We start from the raw sequence: 13993 nt of genomic DNA, 5'->3' as shown, positions 1-13993 counted from the left end.
ATTCCTTCCTTGTGCTGTGCAGGGAAAGGTGGGAATCTTTTCTGTTCCCGAGGCTCACCAGAACTGAGATCTTAATACATCTGGACGCTCATGAACCTCAGGTTCATAACGAATATGTGCATTCCTTAAGAGATTTCAAACTGACCACAGAAGTAGCCGGACGGTGGTGGCGCACGTTTTTAATCCCAGCACTCGGGAGGCAGAGGCAGGCGGATCTCTGTGAGTTCGAGGCCAGCCTGGGCTACCAAGTGAGTCCCAGGAAAGGCGCAAAGCTACACAGAGAAACCCTGTCTCGAAAAACCAAAAAAACAAACAAACAAACTGACCACAGAAGTAAGCTCTTAACTAGTCCCTGAGGATGGGTGACACTTGTCAAAGTTAGTTCTCTCTAAAGGAATGTGCTGTTGGCCTCTTAGTGACTCAGGGCTGGTGGTGAGGAATTACACTTTGCTAGCGGCTCTAGGAACAAAAATGTTCATGTACCCCCATCAAGAGTGTGTACTTTGCAGTTCCTTCAAAACTGTCCATGTGAACTATCACACTATATGATGTTTTGGAGTAATAGTTCAATATCAAAGTTACTGATGTTATTTAAACACAATTTATATTTATTTTATATTTTAAAATACAGCAAGAGTCAGAGGCCATCGATTATGAGGTACTTGAACACCACTCAGAAGCTCAGTAGGTCCTGATTGATACTCACTAGTGCTTACAAGCTGAGTTGCTTAAGTCTTTGTGAATTGGTCACTTTGCCTGCTAGAAATAAGCTCCACATCACTCTTCCACACTTAATGACGCCACAGGGTTAAATAGTGGCCTTCCCTGCTTGGCTTGCATTTTGCTTAAGTTAGCCTCAAACTCTTTTTTTGTTCCATTTAGACTTGCTAGATGCCCATCCTTTATTCTGTAGCCTAAAGAGTTCAGCTTTCTTATCCTGTATTGGACTATCTGTGGTGTTAACTCCAGGACCATTGGTGACTCTCTTAGCTGAGCCATGGAGATTCCTTCCTTCAGCAGCGCCTGGATCCTCTCTTCTAGGACTGGGGCAGGGTAATACAGCAGCACAGGACAGTTCACAACCAACTGCCGCAGCTCATCATCTGTGCACTCAAAAGTAGTCTTAGTGAAGGAAATACTGTTCTGGATGCTTTCTGGCTGAAGCTGAAAAAGAAAGCCTTTAAGTTTGGACAGAAGCTGAAGAACTTGAGAGTTTGTGAAACCTTGTCCTTGAAGACATTTTAGTATTTGGTCTACAGCTGTGGGAGAACTTAACACAGCAAATGGATTCTGGCTTAATAACTTGAGTAGCCACACTTTGGCGTTGGCCTGAGAGCCACCTAAGCTTAGGTAGCTGTCCTGGAGAACCCCTATCATTCGCTTGTTGTTCTCTACAGGATTATGGAAAATGCTAGAGGCAGTCGTCAGAAACCTGCTAATCACCACATTTTTTAGTCCCAGCTCTTGAAAGAATTGAACATTCAGCTTCTGGTTCTCCTGGTCCTTGACAGTAAAGAAAGGTTCTGGAAACTGCTCTATTAATTGGATTAGGTGGGCCTCATTTTTGCAGACCGTCTGCCAAAGTTTCCTTTTGGCATTAACAGCAGCAGGGCTGCAGACAATCGCTTCTGGACAGCGTTCTAAAATACTGGCTATCACAGTTTTGTTGGCGCCTAGTTCTTTCAGAATATTTGCAATCTCTTCAACGTAGGTGTCATCCTCTAGAAGCACCCATGCTTTCAGTCTGCGGATCTTCCTGATGTCAACTGAACATGCCTGGAGCCTTTCCACTGTTCTCATGTTTTCCTTGTTGGACTGGCTGTCCGTTTCATAGCTGACACGTGCTGAAGGTTTGCTTTTCAGAGCTGGTTGCGGCTTCCTGAAAAGACACAGCCTGCAGAGCTGGTGTCCTGTCAGCAACCTCCACGACATGCTGCAGCACTGGCTGATCCCACATCCTAAACTGAGAATGTCACACTGTGCCTGCAAGGAAGATGAGGACTTTAGGGAACATTGACTTAGAACAGATACTTAGAAACCTGAGTTCTAAGCAGTAAGAAAAATTGAAGCTAGCAAGGAAAACTACCCCGCTATAATGGACAGCAGTGATTGGAGCGCTACCTCACAGTTCACCCACACACCCTTGCCACCTCCATCTGTTAGGAGAGGCCGCACTGTCTGAAGCACTGTCTGCCTGAGTGAGGGGCTACAACACTTCATGCAATAAAGCAACATAGAATGGTCAACAGGAGAACATGCAGATTTATCCCATACAAGTTGTACATGTCACGGAAACCATTACAAGGAAGACAAGACCCAGAGCAGGGCAGGCTGCGCTGAAGTGGACAAACAGTAAGATTCGAGGAAGCAACTCCACTACGTGAGGAACTTAAAAGCTGAGGTATTTCAGTAAGCCTTGGTCTAGTTATCTTTAAGAAGGGTGGTACTCCTCCAAGTACAGCGAGGGTGCTTTCCCTTAACAATTTCACCTGCTCTGGAACAGAAGAGTCAGGATGACCCAGCACCTATTTTCAAGCGGCTTTAATTCAAAATAGTTAGTCTATGTGCCATGGTATTAAGTATTAATACACCACCTCCTTCACCACTGTGTCTTGTTTCTGGCAATATGCACATGGCTTAGGGTTTGGTAAAATTTTAGTTCCTTGGAGTGTTGGTGTGTCAGCCCTGCTACACAGAGTTTAGTCCTTTGCAGCTTCCTGTGTGTGTAGATTTGACAGGGTCAATGCAAAGACAGCCATTTCCAATCGCTGCCACTACCAATGCCCTTGCCATATAGGCTGATGACAGTTTAAAGAGCTGTCCTATGCAGACGGTCACTCTGGAAGGACTGTTGACTGGTGGTGGTTGCTCACTGCTGGTGCCTATGGAGGCTAACGCTGTCGACACAGTGTGCTTTACTCACACTTTAGTTTTCTTTAGATTATTCCCTGCCATAAGGCAAGATAAAGATATATTTTAAACAGCTTCAATGAGGGCTTTCAGGTTTAATGGAAAGAGGCGTAAGTATGACTGAGCCCAGGCAGATCTGGGTTGGGGCCTACTCCCTTCTCACTGTTGTTACTCGACAGGTTCAGGCCTCTCCAAATCTAGACCACATGCTGGGGAAGGGGCAAGGTTCTGTAGCTGAACTGCCTGTGCCCAGCCCTGGCTTGAACTTATGCAGTGATCTTGAAGTTTGTTAGCTTCAGACTCAGCATAATTCAAACATGCCTCAAGGGAAACTTGTCGGTGAGCATTAAAAAGAGCAGTGCTCTCTAAATGAGAACATCACCACACCTTACAGGGCGCCGCCAGAGTCAAATGCACTGCAAGTACTCTGATACAGCCTGGCACCCAGTAAGTGTCTCATCCTAATAAATGGTAGTTATCACTGGGAATTGCAGGGAGCCAGAGTCTCGTGGTGAAACAACTTTAAACTGAATTTGAATTTGGAGGGGGTGGATCTGGAGAAGGAGTTAGGGTAAGGAGTCGGGTGAATATGACCAAAACACATTGTATATGTGCATGAGCTTCTCAAAGAATAAAACTTGACTTAAAACTGGCTTTGGCGAGATTGCTGTCCTTTCACTGTGAGACACATAAAAGATGCCATCTGTGCGGGCACCTTCGTCTTGGCCCCGCAGCCTCCAGAACATATGAGTAAGAAGCCTGGACTTGTGATGGACCAGTCTAAGCTGCTCTCTTGTAACAGCCCACATGCACTAAGGCCAAATGTTTTCTTCTGCTAAACAAACAAATCCCAAAGCCTGAGTTTAGATAGAAGTGCAGTTTACAAAGGGCAAATGAAGATGTTTAAGTAGGTCTGCTTCCAAAATAATTCCATAAAACTAATACACACTGCAGAGTTGCTGAATTCTGAGGAATACAAGCAGGTGAAAACTTACAATCCCACCATTTATAGGTAACTTAATACTTGGTTATTTTTGAGATAGGGTCTTGCTATATCACTGTGGATGTATAGCCCAGGCTAGCCTCAAACTCATGGCACTCATGCCTCAGCCTCTTAAGTTGGAATTCCAGGCTTGGTGACAGCTGGTCATATTTTACTGGGTTCTTTTTCTTCTCACTTCCTTGTTATAATTCTTAAATATACAGAGCAAAGCTACACATGGGGATTCTGTCTATAATGCTGAGCAAACAGCCAAGGGTTCCTGAAGGTTGGGGCAGATCTTGTGGAGCTCAGGCTCCAGATAAAGTGGCTAGCTTGCTGTGAGGGTCTCACCTTGCACAATGTCAGAACATCAGCGTCCATTTCCATGTCAAGCCACTCCCACTGACAGAGAGGCACCTATCAGGTGAGGCAAAGGATGGGCAGGCTGTGACCCAAGTTCTGCCTCCTGAAAGGTAGAGGAGGAGGTAGTCATCGGGACGGTCTCGGCAAACACGGTTAGCATGAAAGGGGAAACCTGAACAGTAAGTGTACGTTACAACTTCTAAAGTCTCACTGCGGCATTCAGGTGCCGGACAAGCACTTAGAACAGCGTTCGGGACGGGCAGGCGGGCGTGCCGACTACAGCTCACTCCTGCTGAGCGGCCCTGCTGTTTCCAGTTTTGCTACATGCTGAGCATCGGCCTGCATTTCATGTTTGCCCTTTAAAGTGGCTTTCTAGAATCCCAGAAGAGTGGAGAGCCTCAAGGTTGCTCTGCTTACAGTCAGGAAAACCTGGATGACATCCTAAAGAACACGAGCACTATTACATGAATAATTCTTGGTTATTCTGAAATGTGGAAAACAGTTCACCAGTGAAGTGTTTGTTATGAGGCTGACCTTTGGCTAATGTGTTACTTGGGGCCTTATCTTTTCTGTGCCTTTTTGTCCTTGATACATCATAAAAAGTTAACATGTGTAAACTCTATAAGAAAAAACATAATTCTTCTAGAATTGCATTCTCTGGTTCACTTTCAGATGCTATCTTTTAGCATTTCAAAGTAATCACTTTTTTGGGAGAGAGGGAGAGAAGGAGGTGGGGGGGGGGTTCTTATGTTATAGCCCTTTCTGTTTCAGCTCCCAAATGCTGGTGTTACAGGCATGAGTTAGAGCTGTCCTTTTTAACAAGTTGTGGTAAGATGTTAATAAAGGCATGGTAGGATCTCAGCTATTTTCAAATGTGTGATTCAGTGGCATGTGCCCTTGAAACAATAACCTCCATTCCTGCCCTCACATCTGGAAATCTCTACGCCACTTTCTAGCTCCATTCCTGTTACAGGTAGGTCATAAAGTGAAGCCATATCACACATTTTTTCAAATGTCTTCTTTCATTCATTTAGTATAATGTTTTCAAAGTCTGTTCATGTTGCACCAAGTGTCAAAACAAGGCACATTTATTCACAACATTTTTTGTTTGGGTGTCTATGTGCACATATGAGAGTGGGTACCCACACAGAGGTCAGAGGACACCTGCAGGTGTTACAGGTCCTCACCGTCCAACCTCTTTGGAGCAAGGTCTCCCCTAATTTATCATTCCTCCTTTACCTCACATCCGCATGGGCTTTGTTTTCACGGTCTCCTTCCCCATCCTCCAGCGCCTGGCCTGTGCTGCACACCTGCCCTCCTCCGTCAGACCACCGTCATCTGTGGAAAACTCCCCTGCTGCACTGTCTGTGACAACCTCAGTCCTCAGCTCTGATCTGCAGCCTGCTGCTGCCCTGCCCATTGCCCCTGCCCTCTGCCTTGTCTCTGCCTCACCAGGTACACCATATCTGCCTGCAGCTCTTTGGTTTTCTAGGACATACAAAAGCTGTATTTACAGCACTCTAGACTCTGCTAACTGTGTGTAGCGTTATGTATGTATACAAAAATCCCTAATTAAAAAAAAAAACAAAAAAACTCCATTGCTAAAACATGCTCTTGATTCTCTGAGCCTTTGTTAATTGTAATCTTGGTGGCAGATGGCTTTGTCTCCCCTGATGGCTGTGGAGTGATCAGTGTTGATTGCTGAAGGTTGGGATGACTTGAAAATGGACTTTTCAAAAATGCGTTTTGTAAACCAGGCGGTGGTGGCACACGCCTTTAATCCCAGCACTCGGGAGGCAGAGGCAGGTGGATTCTCTCTCTGAGTTCCAGGACAGCCAGGACGTATCACAGAGAAACCCTGTCCTGAAAAACAAAACAACAACAAGTGTTTTGTTACTGGTGTGTGTGTGTGTGTGTGTGTAGGCACCTGAGGTGGTCAGAGGACAACTCAGTGGAGTTGGATCTCTTTCCAGCTTTCCATGGATTCTGGGATTGAACTCCGGCTATTAGGCTGGCTCAGCAAGTACCCTGACTTGCTTAGCCATCTTACCAGCCCTCGCCAAGTTTTTAAATAAGACAGTGACCTTGCTCAGCCTTGACGGGGTAGGGGTAGGGGGGTGGGGGGATAGAGACCGGTCCTGCCCCAACTTAGTATGCCACTTTGTTGACTCCCCAAGGGCGGCCTTACCCTCCTCCCTGAGGAGTGGATGGGGGTGGGATTGGGGGAGGTGGGGGTGTGGAAGTAGGGAAGGCAGGGGGAACTGGGATTGGTATGTAAAATGAAAAAAAAAGTTTTTTTAAAATAAAAAAAAGAACAAGACAATGAAGTCTGCTGCTTCAATCGGCCTGTCCACAAAAGACTTCCTGGTAGCCTCTAGTGCTGTTTGATAGCATTTTCCTCCGAGAACTGTTTCAAACCCACAGCCAGGCCTGCCACACCGAGGGCTTCATCAGCTAAGTCTGTGACTGCAAGTCCTTTGCTGCCCGTCATCGTCACCGGGAATGGATTCCACCTCGGGTACCACTTCCTGTCACCCATAAGAACAACTCCACGTCTGCTCAAGTTTTATCCAATGACTGAACAATGCAGTCACATCTCTACCTCTCCTTCTACCATGTTCTGTTCTTCTTCCTTCACAAGCCCCAACTCCTCAGAAGGCTGAATCTGCTCCCTCCAGCTCCAATCATTGTGACATCCTGGCTCCTCCCACAAATGTTTTCAACAACTGGGGTAGTGAATCCTCTCCAGATTTTCGATGAAGTCCACCCATATCCTAGGACTTTGTACCCTACAAAAAAACTGAAGAGAGGCCAGCGAGACGGCTCGGCAGGCAAAGGTGCCTGTCACCAAGGCTGCTGCTGTGACTAAACCCAGAGGCGAACATGGTGGAGAGACTGGCTTCTGCGAGCCCTTCGCCAGCACCACACATGCACCTTGGCACCCGCCTCCCCCCAACACATTATCTACGGAGAGCAGTCAAGACAAACAGGCAAGTGTGGGCACTCACATTTACAGCTTCAGCTGCATCCTCTCGGTTTCCCACCCTTCTCTGCTCTTGGGATGCTCCCGCTACCACGACTCCCGCAGGAGCCCCTCCGTTCCATCCTTGAGCTGATTCTTGCTGGACTCCTGTTCACACAGCTCTCAATAAGGCAGCTGCCCTGTAACCAGAGCTGATGAGGAGTTCAGTTCCTAGTTTCTTTGGCTTTTGTAGCTCTCAGCGTCACTCGACCACTTGTTTTTCAAAACGTTCTCTTTGACTTCCAAGCTGCTCTCCTCTCCTTGTTCTTAGGACTCCTCAGCCCTTATCTGTCCCCTCTACAGGCTCGTCTTTAGACATTCCAGTGCTAGGAAGGCTGAGGCATGCGTTTCAGGCCAGCCTGGACTACCTTGAGTTTTCCAGGTTAGCCTAGGCTGCAAAGTAACTTGTCTCAAACAAACAAAAAACCCAAAATATTTTACAATTAAAGAAATAAAGACCATGAATTTAAGAGGTAGGTGTGTGTGTGCATTTGGCAAGGGAGGAAGAAAAGGGGAGGGGGAAATGAACATTTAAAAACCCTCACATTTCTGCTCACTGGACCACACTCCACTTCAAAGAAGGCTGCCCATCTGATCACGGAGTCCTACTCTTGGCCCCGGGGCCTTGTATAGAGACGCTCTTGGTAAAAAGGTCATGTCGCCTGCTCTCTACGGTTTCACGTTTCTTAAGCAATCTTGAGGTGTGAAGTACATTTTTATACTTAAAACAGTCCACTCGATAACACCAATTAATTTCTGATCTAACAGTTTTAAGTGAATCCCAATTTTGCAGGCAAAGAACCATAAGCTGGTCAGAGGAATAGCACGGCCAGGGCCTTTTCAACCCGGAGAAACGTTCTGCCCATGGTGCTCCCCCTTGGAGTGTGTGGGGACGTTCTCGGGGGGCAGCTGCCAACCCCGACCCCGTGAGCCGGCTTGGGCTCAGCCCGAGCTGGAGGAAGAGGGGTGTCTCACCTGTGGGCGGCAGTGCGAGCACAGCGGGGAGCCCTGGGCTGAGTTCCCACCCAGCTCCGCAGGCCTCTCCACCCTGGAAACAGATCCCAGGGAAGCCGCGGGGCTTTGCCCTTGGCTGGTAACCAATCAGAGCTCGGGAAACTGGCGAGCAGGAAGCCACGCCCCACCCCCAGCGGAGCCAATTAGACTACGGGATACAGGCCGTGTCGCGCTCCCGTGGGAATCAGCGAGTCACACAATAGGGCTTCTGTTGGCCGGGGCCACCTGGGCTTCCGTCTCAGCTAACTGGCGGCTCGATCGCTTTGCCCCTTAGAGAATGTCACTACTCGTTAAGAGAAACAGTAATTCAGAAGCTGTTTGTAAGATGGAGCCATTCAGAATTCTCAGAATAGTCTAAAACTTTGAAACCTGCCTTTCCTGTCCCGCTCCACCGCTGCTGTAAACGCGAGGGCTGACTTCCTAAATCCGTTCTTCCCTTTTCCTCCTAGATGACTTTGTCCAAATACTCCTGCAAAAGTGCCCACAGCTTTACATTTTAGTCATTCGTCATACTCAAACTCATAAAGCAAACAAAGCCAGAATCCTTCCATCCATCCAACCAACCAACGTTTATGGCCTGCCGCAGCAGGGTCGAGCACGTGGAACCGCAAGACTAGGGCTGTGGGGGGGGGGGGAACAGGAAATAATTCACATTAACAACATATTAATTACAATTAGAGCTACCTTGTGTTGTCTGTAGTCTGCAGAACACGGTGCTTCCCAGGCTGGTGACCCTCCTCATCCCATTTCTAAGGACCTCACACACAGGACTGGGATATACTGAGGCTGCCCTCCCCACCCCTCTTGTGGAGCCAAGGCCTGTGGCTGCGGATGATGTCCCCAAGACCAGTGCTTGACCCAGTTAAGAACTCAGGAAATGTTCATCAAATCTGATTGTAGCCTTGTGGTTTATGCTCAGTGGGCTTGAGAGGAATCAACAGCTTGCCCTCCAGTTTCATGGTAGCAGAGTCCTGACTTCTCAAGATCACTTCTGTTCTGCAGGATACTCTGGAATCAACTGAGCAGCCATTACACAGATGGGTAGGGTATCTAACCCTTCTTGGTACGCCAACACTCTATTCGTGGATTTATTATACACTTTTTTTTTTTTTAAACAAGAATTTGGGATCCATGGTTAAGATGTGCTGTGCTCATTTGGGAACACGAAATTAGAGTAGTACATAGAAAGGAATAGTCATCACATCTGTAATCCTAGCATTCAAGAGATGGACGAGGGAGTGTAACACAAGTTCTAAATGGTCTTTTAATAAAAAATACGGAGCCAGATATTGGGGTAAATGCTGAAATAGCAGAGACAAAGGAACAAGCCACCTCTTACCTCTAGGACTCCTCAGCCTGAAAAGCCTCAGCCAATAGGCCTCTAGCCGAATGCGCTTCCTCAGCCGGAAAGGCTTCAGCAGAAAAAACCTCGAGCTGAAAGGGACGCTTCTGCTGAAAAGCCTTTAGTTGCTGTCTCCTGGCGCCTTATATACCTTTCTCTATCCAGCCATCTCAGTGCCGGCATTGAAGGCATGTGAGCCCCAAGTACTGGGATTAAAGGTGTGTGCCACCACCACCTGGCTCTGTTTCTCTCCTATACTAAGTCAATCTCACATAATCCAGGGGGGCTTTGAACTCACAGAGAGATCCAGACTGATCTCTGCCTCCCAAGTGCTAGGATTAGAGGTGTGTGCCACCACTGTCTGACCTCCATGTCTAATCTAGTGGCTTGTTCTGTTCTCTGATCTTCAAGCAAATTTACAATATATCACCACAAGTGAGGACTGGAATGGGTTCAAGGGCAGCCTGGGCTACATAGTAAATTCCAGGCCAGCTTGAGTTACAGTGTAAGATCCTGTCTTAAAAAACTAAACCACCACCACCACCACCACCACCACCACCACCACCAACAACAACAACAACAAACAAACCCCAAACAAAAATGAAAATGAAGTTGTAAAGTCAAGACTTGGAATTGCATGCTATGCGGTCACTGTTGGAGGGGGTGGAGCAGGGAGTGGGAGGTGGGTAGAACTGAGCACCAGAGCAGGGAAGGCTTCCACCACCGCTCCACACAGCTACTGGAAGAGCATGACCCCACGCACCATGATCAAAAGTAGACACTACCTCAACTGCGCCAACTCTATCAAATGAATGCTACAGACTTTGCCATCATGGCACAGTGCATTTCTAGGGCCTGACACTCAGAAAAAGACTTAGGAGGAACAATGTGATGAGACTACTACTCTGCATATTTTCTATAAGGAATTTACAAAAAATGAGAATTCTGAGGTCTCTATTATATAAAAAATGCATTGAAATTATAATGGTTACAGTGGTTTGAATGAGGATGGCCCCCACAGGCTCACTGTTTGAATACTCAGGCCCAAGTTGGTGGAACTGTTTGGGAAGGATAAAGAGGTATGGCCTTGGAGGAGGTGTGGTAGGCGCTGGGGCAGGCTTGGAGGCTTCAAAAGATTTTTGCCATTCCCAGTGCTCTTTCTGGATCTTGTATTTGTGGACCAAGACGTGAGCTCTCAGCTGCTCTTTTGCTGTGCTATCATGAACGCTAATCCTTTGAACCTATACACATGTTAAATGCCTTCCTTATTAACTGCATTGGTCATGGTGTTTTATCACAGCAGCAGAAAAGTGACTAGGTAATGGTTACAGCTCTTGCACATGTAAAACTCACTAATTTAAGGAAACGAGAAAAAATGTAAGGAAACTGTAAGTTAATTCAAAAGTTAGGCTCCTTCAATTCAATCTTCCAATGTGTGTAGTCATAAGCATTCAAGGACTCAGGAATTGGCTCTTTCCTCTGCTCACTAGGCCACTTGTGTTCTTCAGCATGCCTTTTCCTTTCTTAATAATCTGTCTATACCCAACTTAGAAGGTATGACTCTCTCTCCTCCTGGCACTGCACCTAACCTTACTGTGTTTTCTCTTAAACGCTAATAAAATTGTTCTGAACCTAAAAGAATAATTCAGGAAGCCAAGTTTATAAAATAAATTTATTATTATTTTTGGATTTTTTGTTTTATTTTTTTTTATTAAGAGATTTTCTATTCATTTCACACATCAACCACAGATTCCCCTGTCCTCCCTCCTCCCACCCCCCAGCTTTCCCCTCAACCCACCCCCCATTCCCACCTCCTCCAAGGCAAGGTCGCCCCTGGGGATTCAGCTCAGCCTGGTACATTCAGTTGAGGCAGGTTCAATCCCCTCCTCCCTGCACCAAGGCTGAACAAAGTGTCTCAGCACAGGCACTAGGTTCCAAAATGCCAGCTCATGCACTAAGGACAGGTCCTGGTCTCACTGCCTGGGGGCCCCCTAAACAGTTCAAGCTAAACAACTATCTCCCTTATCCAGAGGGCCCGGTCCAGTTCCATGGGGGCTCCTCAGCTATTGGTTCACATGTGTTTCCACTAGTTCGGCTATTTGTCCCTGTGCTTTTTCCAACCATGGTCTCAATATCTCTTGCTCATACAATCCCTCCCCTCTCTTGCTGATTGGACTCCTGGAGCTCCACCTGGGGCCTGGCCATGGATCTCTGCATCTGCTTCTATCAGTCACTGGATGAGGGTTCTATCATGACAGTTAGGGTGTTCAGCCATCTGATCACCAGAGCAGGTCAGCTCAGGCACCCTCTCGACCATTGCCAGTAGTCTATAGTGGAGTCATCTTTGTGGATTCCTGGGGACCTCCCTAGCACTCTGCTTCTCCCTATTCCCATGGTGTCTTCATTTATCATGATGTCTCTTTCATTGTTCTCCCACTCTGTTTCTGATCCAGCTAGGACCTCCTGCTCCCCTAAGCTCTCTTTAGCCCAACCCTTGCCCTCCATTACCCCCCATCCAGTTTGCTTGTCTAGATCTCATCCATTTCTCTGTTGTTGGGCAATCCCTGTGTCTTTCTTAGGGTCCTCTTTACTAGGTAGCCTCCCTGGAGTTATGAGTTGCAGTCTGGTTACCCTTTGCTTTACATCTAGTATCCACTTATGAGTGAGTACATACCATGTTTGTCTTTTTGAGTCTGGGTTACCTCACTCAGGATATTTTCTAGTTCCATCCATTTGCCTGCAAACTTCATGATGTCATTGTTTTTCTCTGCTGAGTAGTACTCCATTGTGTATATGTACCACATTTTCTTTATTCATTCTTCAGTTGAAGGGCATCTAGGTTGTTTCCAGGTTTTGGCTATTACAAACAATGCTGCTATGAACATAGCTGAGCATGTGTCCTTGTGGTATGATTGAGCATTCCTTGGGTATATGCCCAAAAGTGGTAGAACTGGGTCTTGAGGGAGATTGATTCCCAATTTTCTAAGAAACTTCCATACTGATTTACAAAATGGCTGTACAAGTTTGCACTGCCACCAACAGTGGAGGAGAGTTCCCCTAGTTCCACATCCTCTCCAACATAAGCTGTCTTCAGTGTTTATGATCTTAGCCATTCTGACAGGTGTAAGATGGTATCTCAGAGTCATTTTGATTTGTATTTCCCTGATGATTAAGGATGTTGTTTTTTGTCTTCTGAGGCAGGGTTTCTCTGTGTAGCCCTGGCTGTCCTGGAACTCAGAGATCTGCCTGCCTCTGCCTCCTGAGTGCTGGAATTAAAGGCATATGCCACTATGCCTAGCTTAAATAAAAGAATGTTAATACTTCAGTCTCTGGTAGGGTTCTTACGACTTGACCTGCTTATTAGAGGAGAACCCTGTATTCAAGGACAGTAGGACCTGGAACTCTGAGACCTTGTTTTTCCTTTAGTGACTCTTTCTGGCCACAATGTAGACCAAACTGGGGCAGCTTTCAGAAAAACTCTGGAGAGAAAATATATTGCTAAAAAACATCACGTGGCAGCTGTGTTCCAATGCCAGGATATTCTTATAAGCGAATCTGCTCCCCGACAGCGACAGTGATGGCTCTCAGGCCTCGGACTTTGGCAGTTCTGCACAGTGCAATCAGGTGGATCCACTCGGGGATTTGGTGAAAGTCAACTGAATGGCTACTGTTTTGAACAGTGCTGACAAGAAAGGTGAGGCCTTGTCTTCTTCACTTTTTTTCTTATTACTGGAATTTACTGAGCAGTATTAATTTGTTAGCCAGTATATATTTTTAAAAAGCCTGTCATATAAAAACTCAAATTTATACTTTTAGTTACCTTTAAAATAAAATTACACTGATTCTGTGTGTGTGGTACTTCCCAGGGCCTTACACACTCTAGGCAAACTCTCTACTACTGACCCCCACCCCACTATGCTGAGTGACAGGAAAGGGAAAAGCCAATGGTTTTTCTAACAGCCTTTAGGATGGAGGAGGGTGACTGGGCTAGGCTGTGTGGCCCACAGTGCTAGTGAGCACTTTACACAAAGCTGACTGTACAGCAGATACTGTTCTTATTCCCATTTTAAGATGGTAAACTGAGGACAGAAAGCTAACAACTGGGGAAAGACAGGCTTTGACTTCGGAGCCCACACTGACTGCTGCCTCGCACAGCCTGACGTACAGTGATAAAACCCATTATGTGATACAAACAAATGAGATTTTACACCTTCCTTCCAGATAATTCTGAAAAATGCCCTTTTGCTAGATTGATAATACCTATTCTTTTATTATTCGTCTCTGTAATTTGTATCACACCTCACACAATTATCTTACCCAAAACAAACAAAAAGAAAAAATGAACACTGAGCACACAAGA

The 13993-nt window shown here is 46.3% G+C and overlaps 1 protein-coding gene across 5 annotated transcripts; it reads right to left on the bottom strand.

The window, feature by feature from the left end:
• Positions 1-587: 587 nt before the first annotated feature.
• Mterf2 (mitochondrial transcription termination factor 2) lies at positions 588-8380 on the bottom strand. 5 transcript variants are annotated; one of them, XM_042263544.2, is made up of 4 exons: positions 8253-8347; positions 7264-7429; positions 4244-4358; positions 588-1983 (listed from the first exon to the last, which is right to left on the bottom strand). In XM_042263544.2, exons 3-4 carry the CDS (start codon positions 4277-4279, stop codon positions 778-780), a joined length of 1242 nt encoding a protein of 413 aa, XP_042119478.1. In that variant the 5' UTR covers positions 4280-4358; positions 7264-7429; positions 8253-8347; the 3' UTR covers positions 588-777. The 5 variants fall into 5 exon arrangements, with proteins under 5 accessions (XP_042119478.1, XP_042119480.1, XP_042119479.1 ...); XM_042263546.2 differs by having other exon boundaries at positions 7264-7417; positions 8253-8341; XM_042263545.2 differs by lacking the exon at positions 7264-7429 and having other exon boundaries at positions 8253-8360.
• Positions 8381-13993: the final 5613 nt, after the last annotated feature.

This window comes from Peromyscus maniculatus, chromosome 18, assembly GCF_049852395.1.
Source record: "Peromyscus maniculatus bairdii isolate BWxNUB_F1_BW_parent chromosome 18, HU_Pman_BW_mat_3.1, whole genome shotgun sequence".
Classification (NCBI taxonomy): Eukaryota; Metazoa; Chordata; class Mammalia; order Rodentia; family Cricetidae; genus Peromyscus; species Peromyscus maniculatus.
The sequence above is the reverse complement of the archived record's forward strand: the minus strand, read 5'-3'. Positions and strand labels throughout refer to the sequence as shown.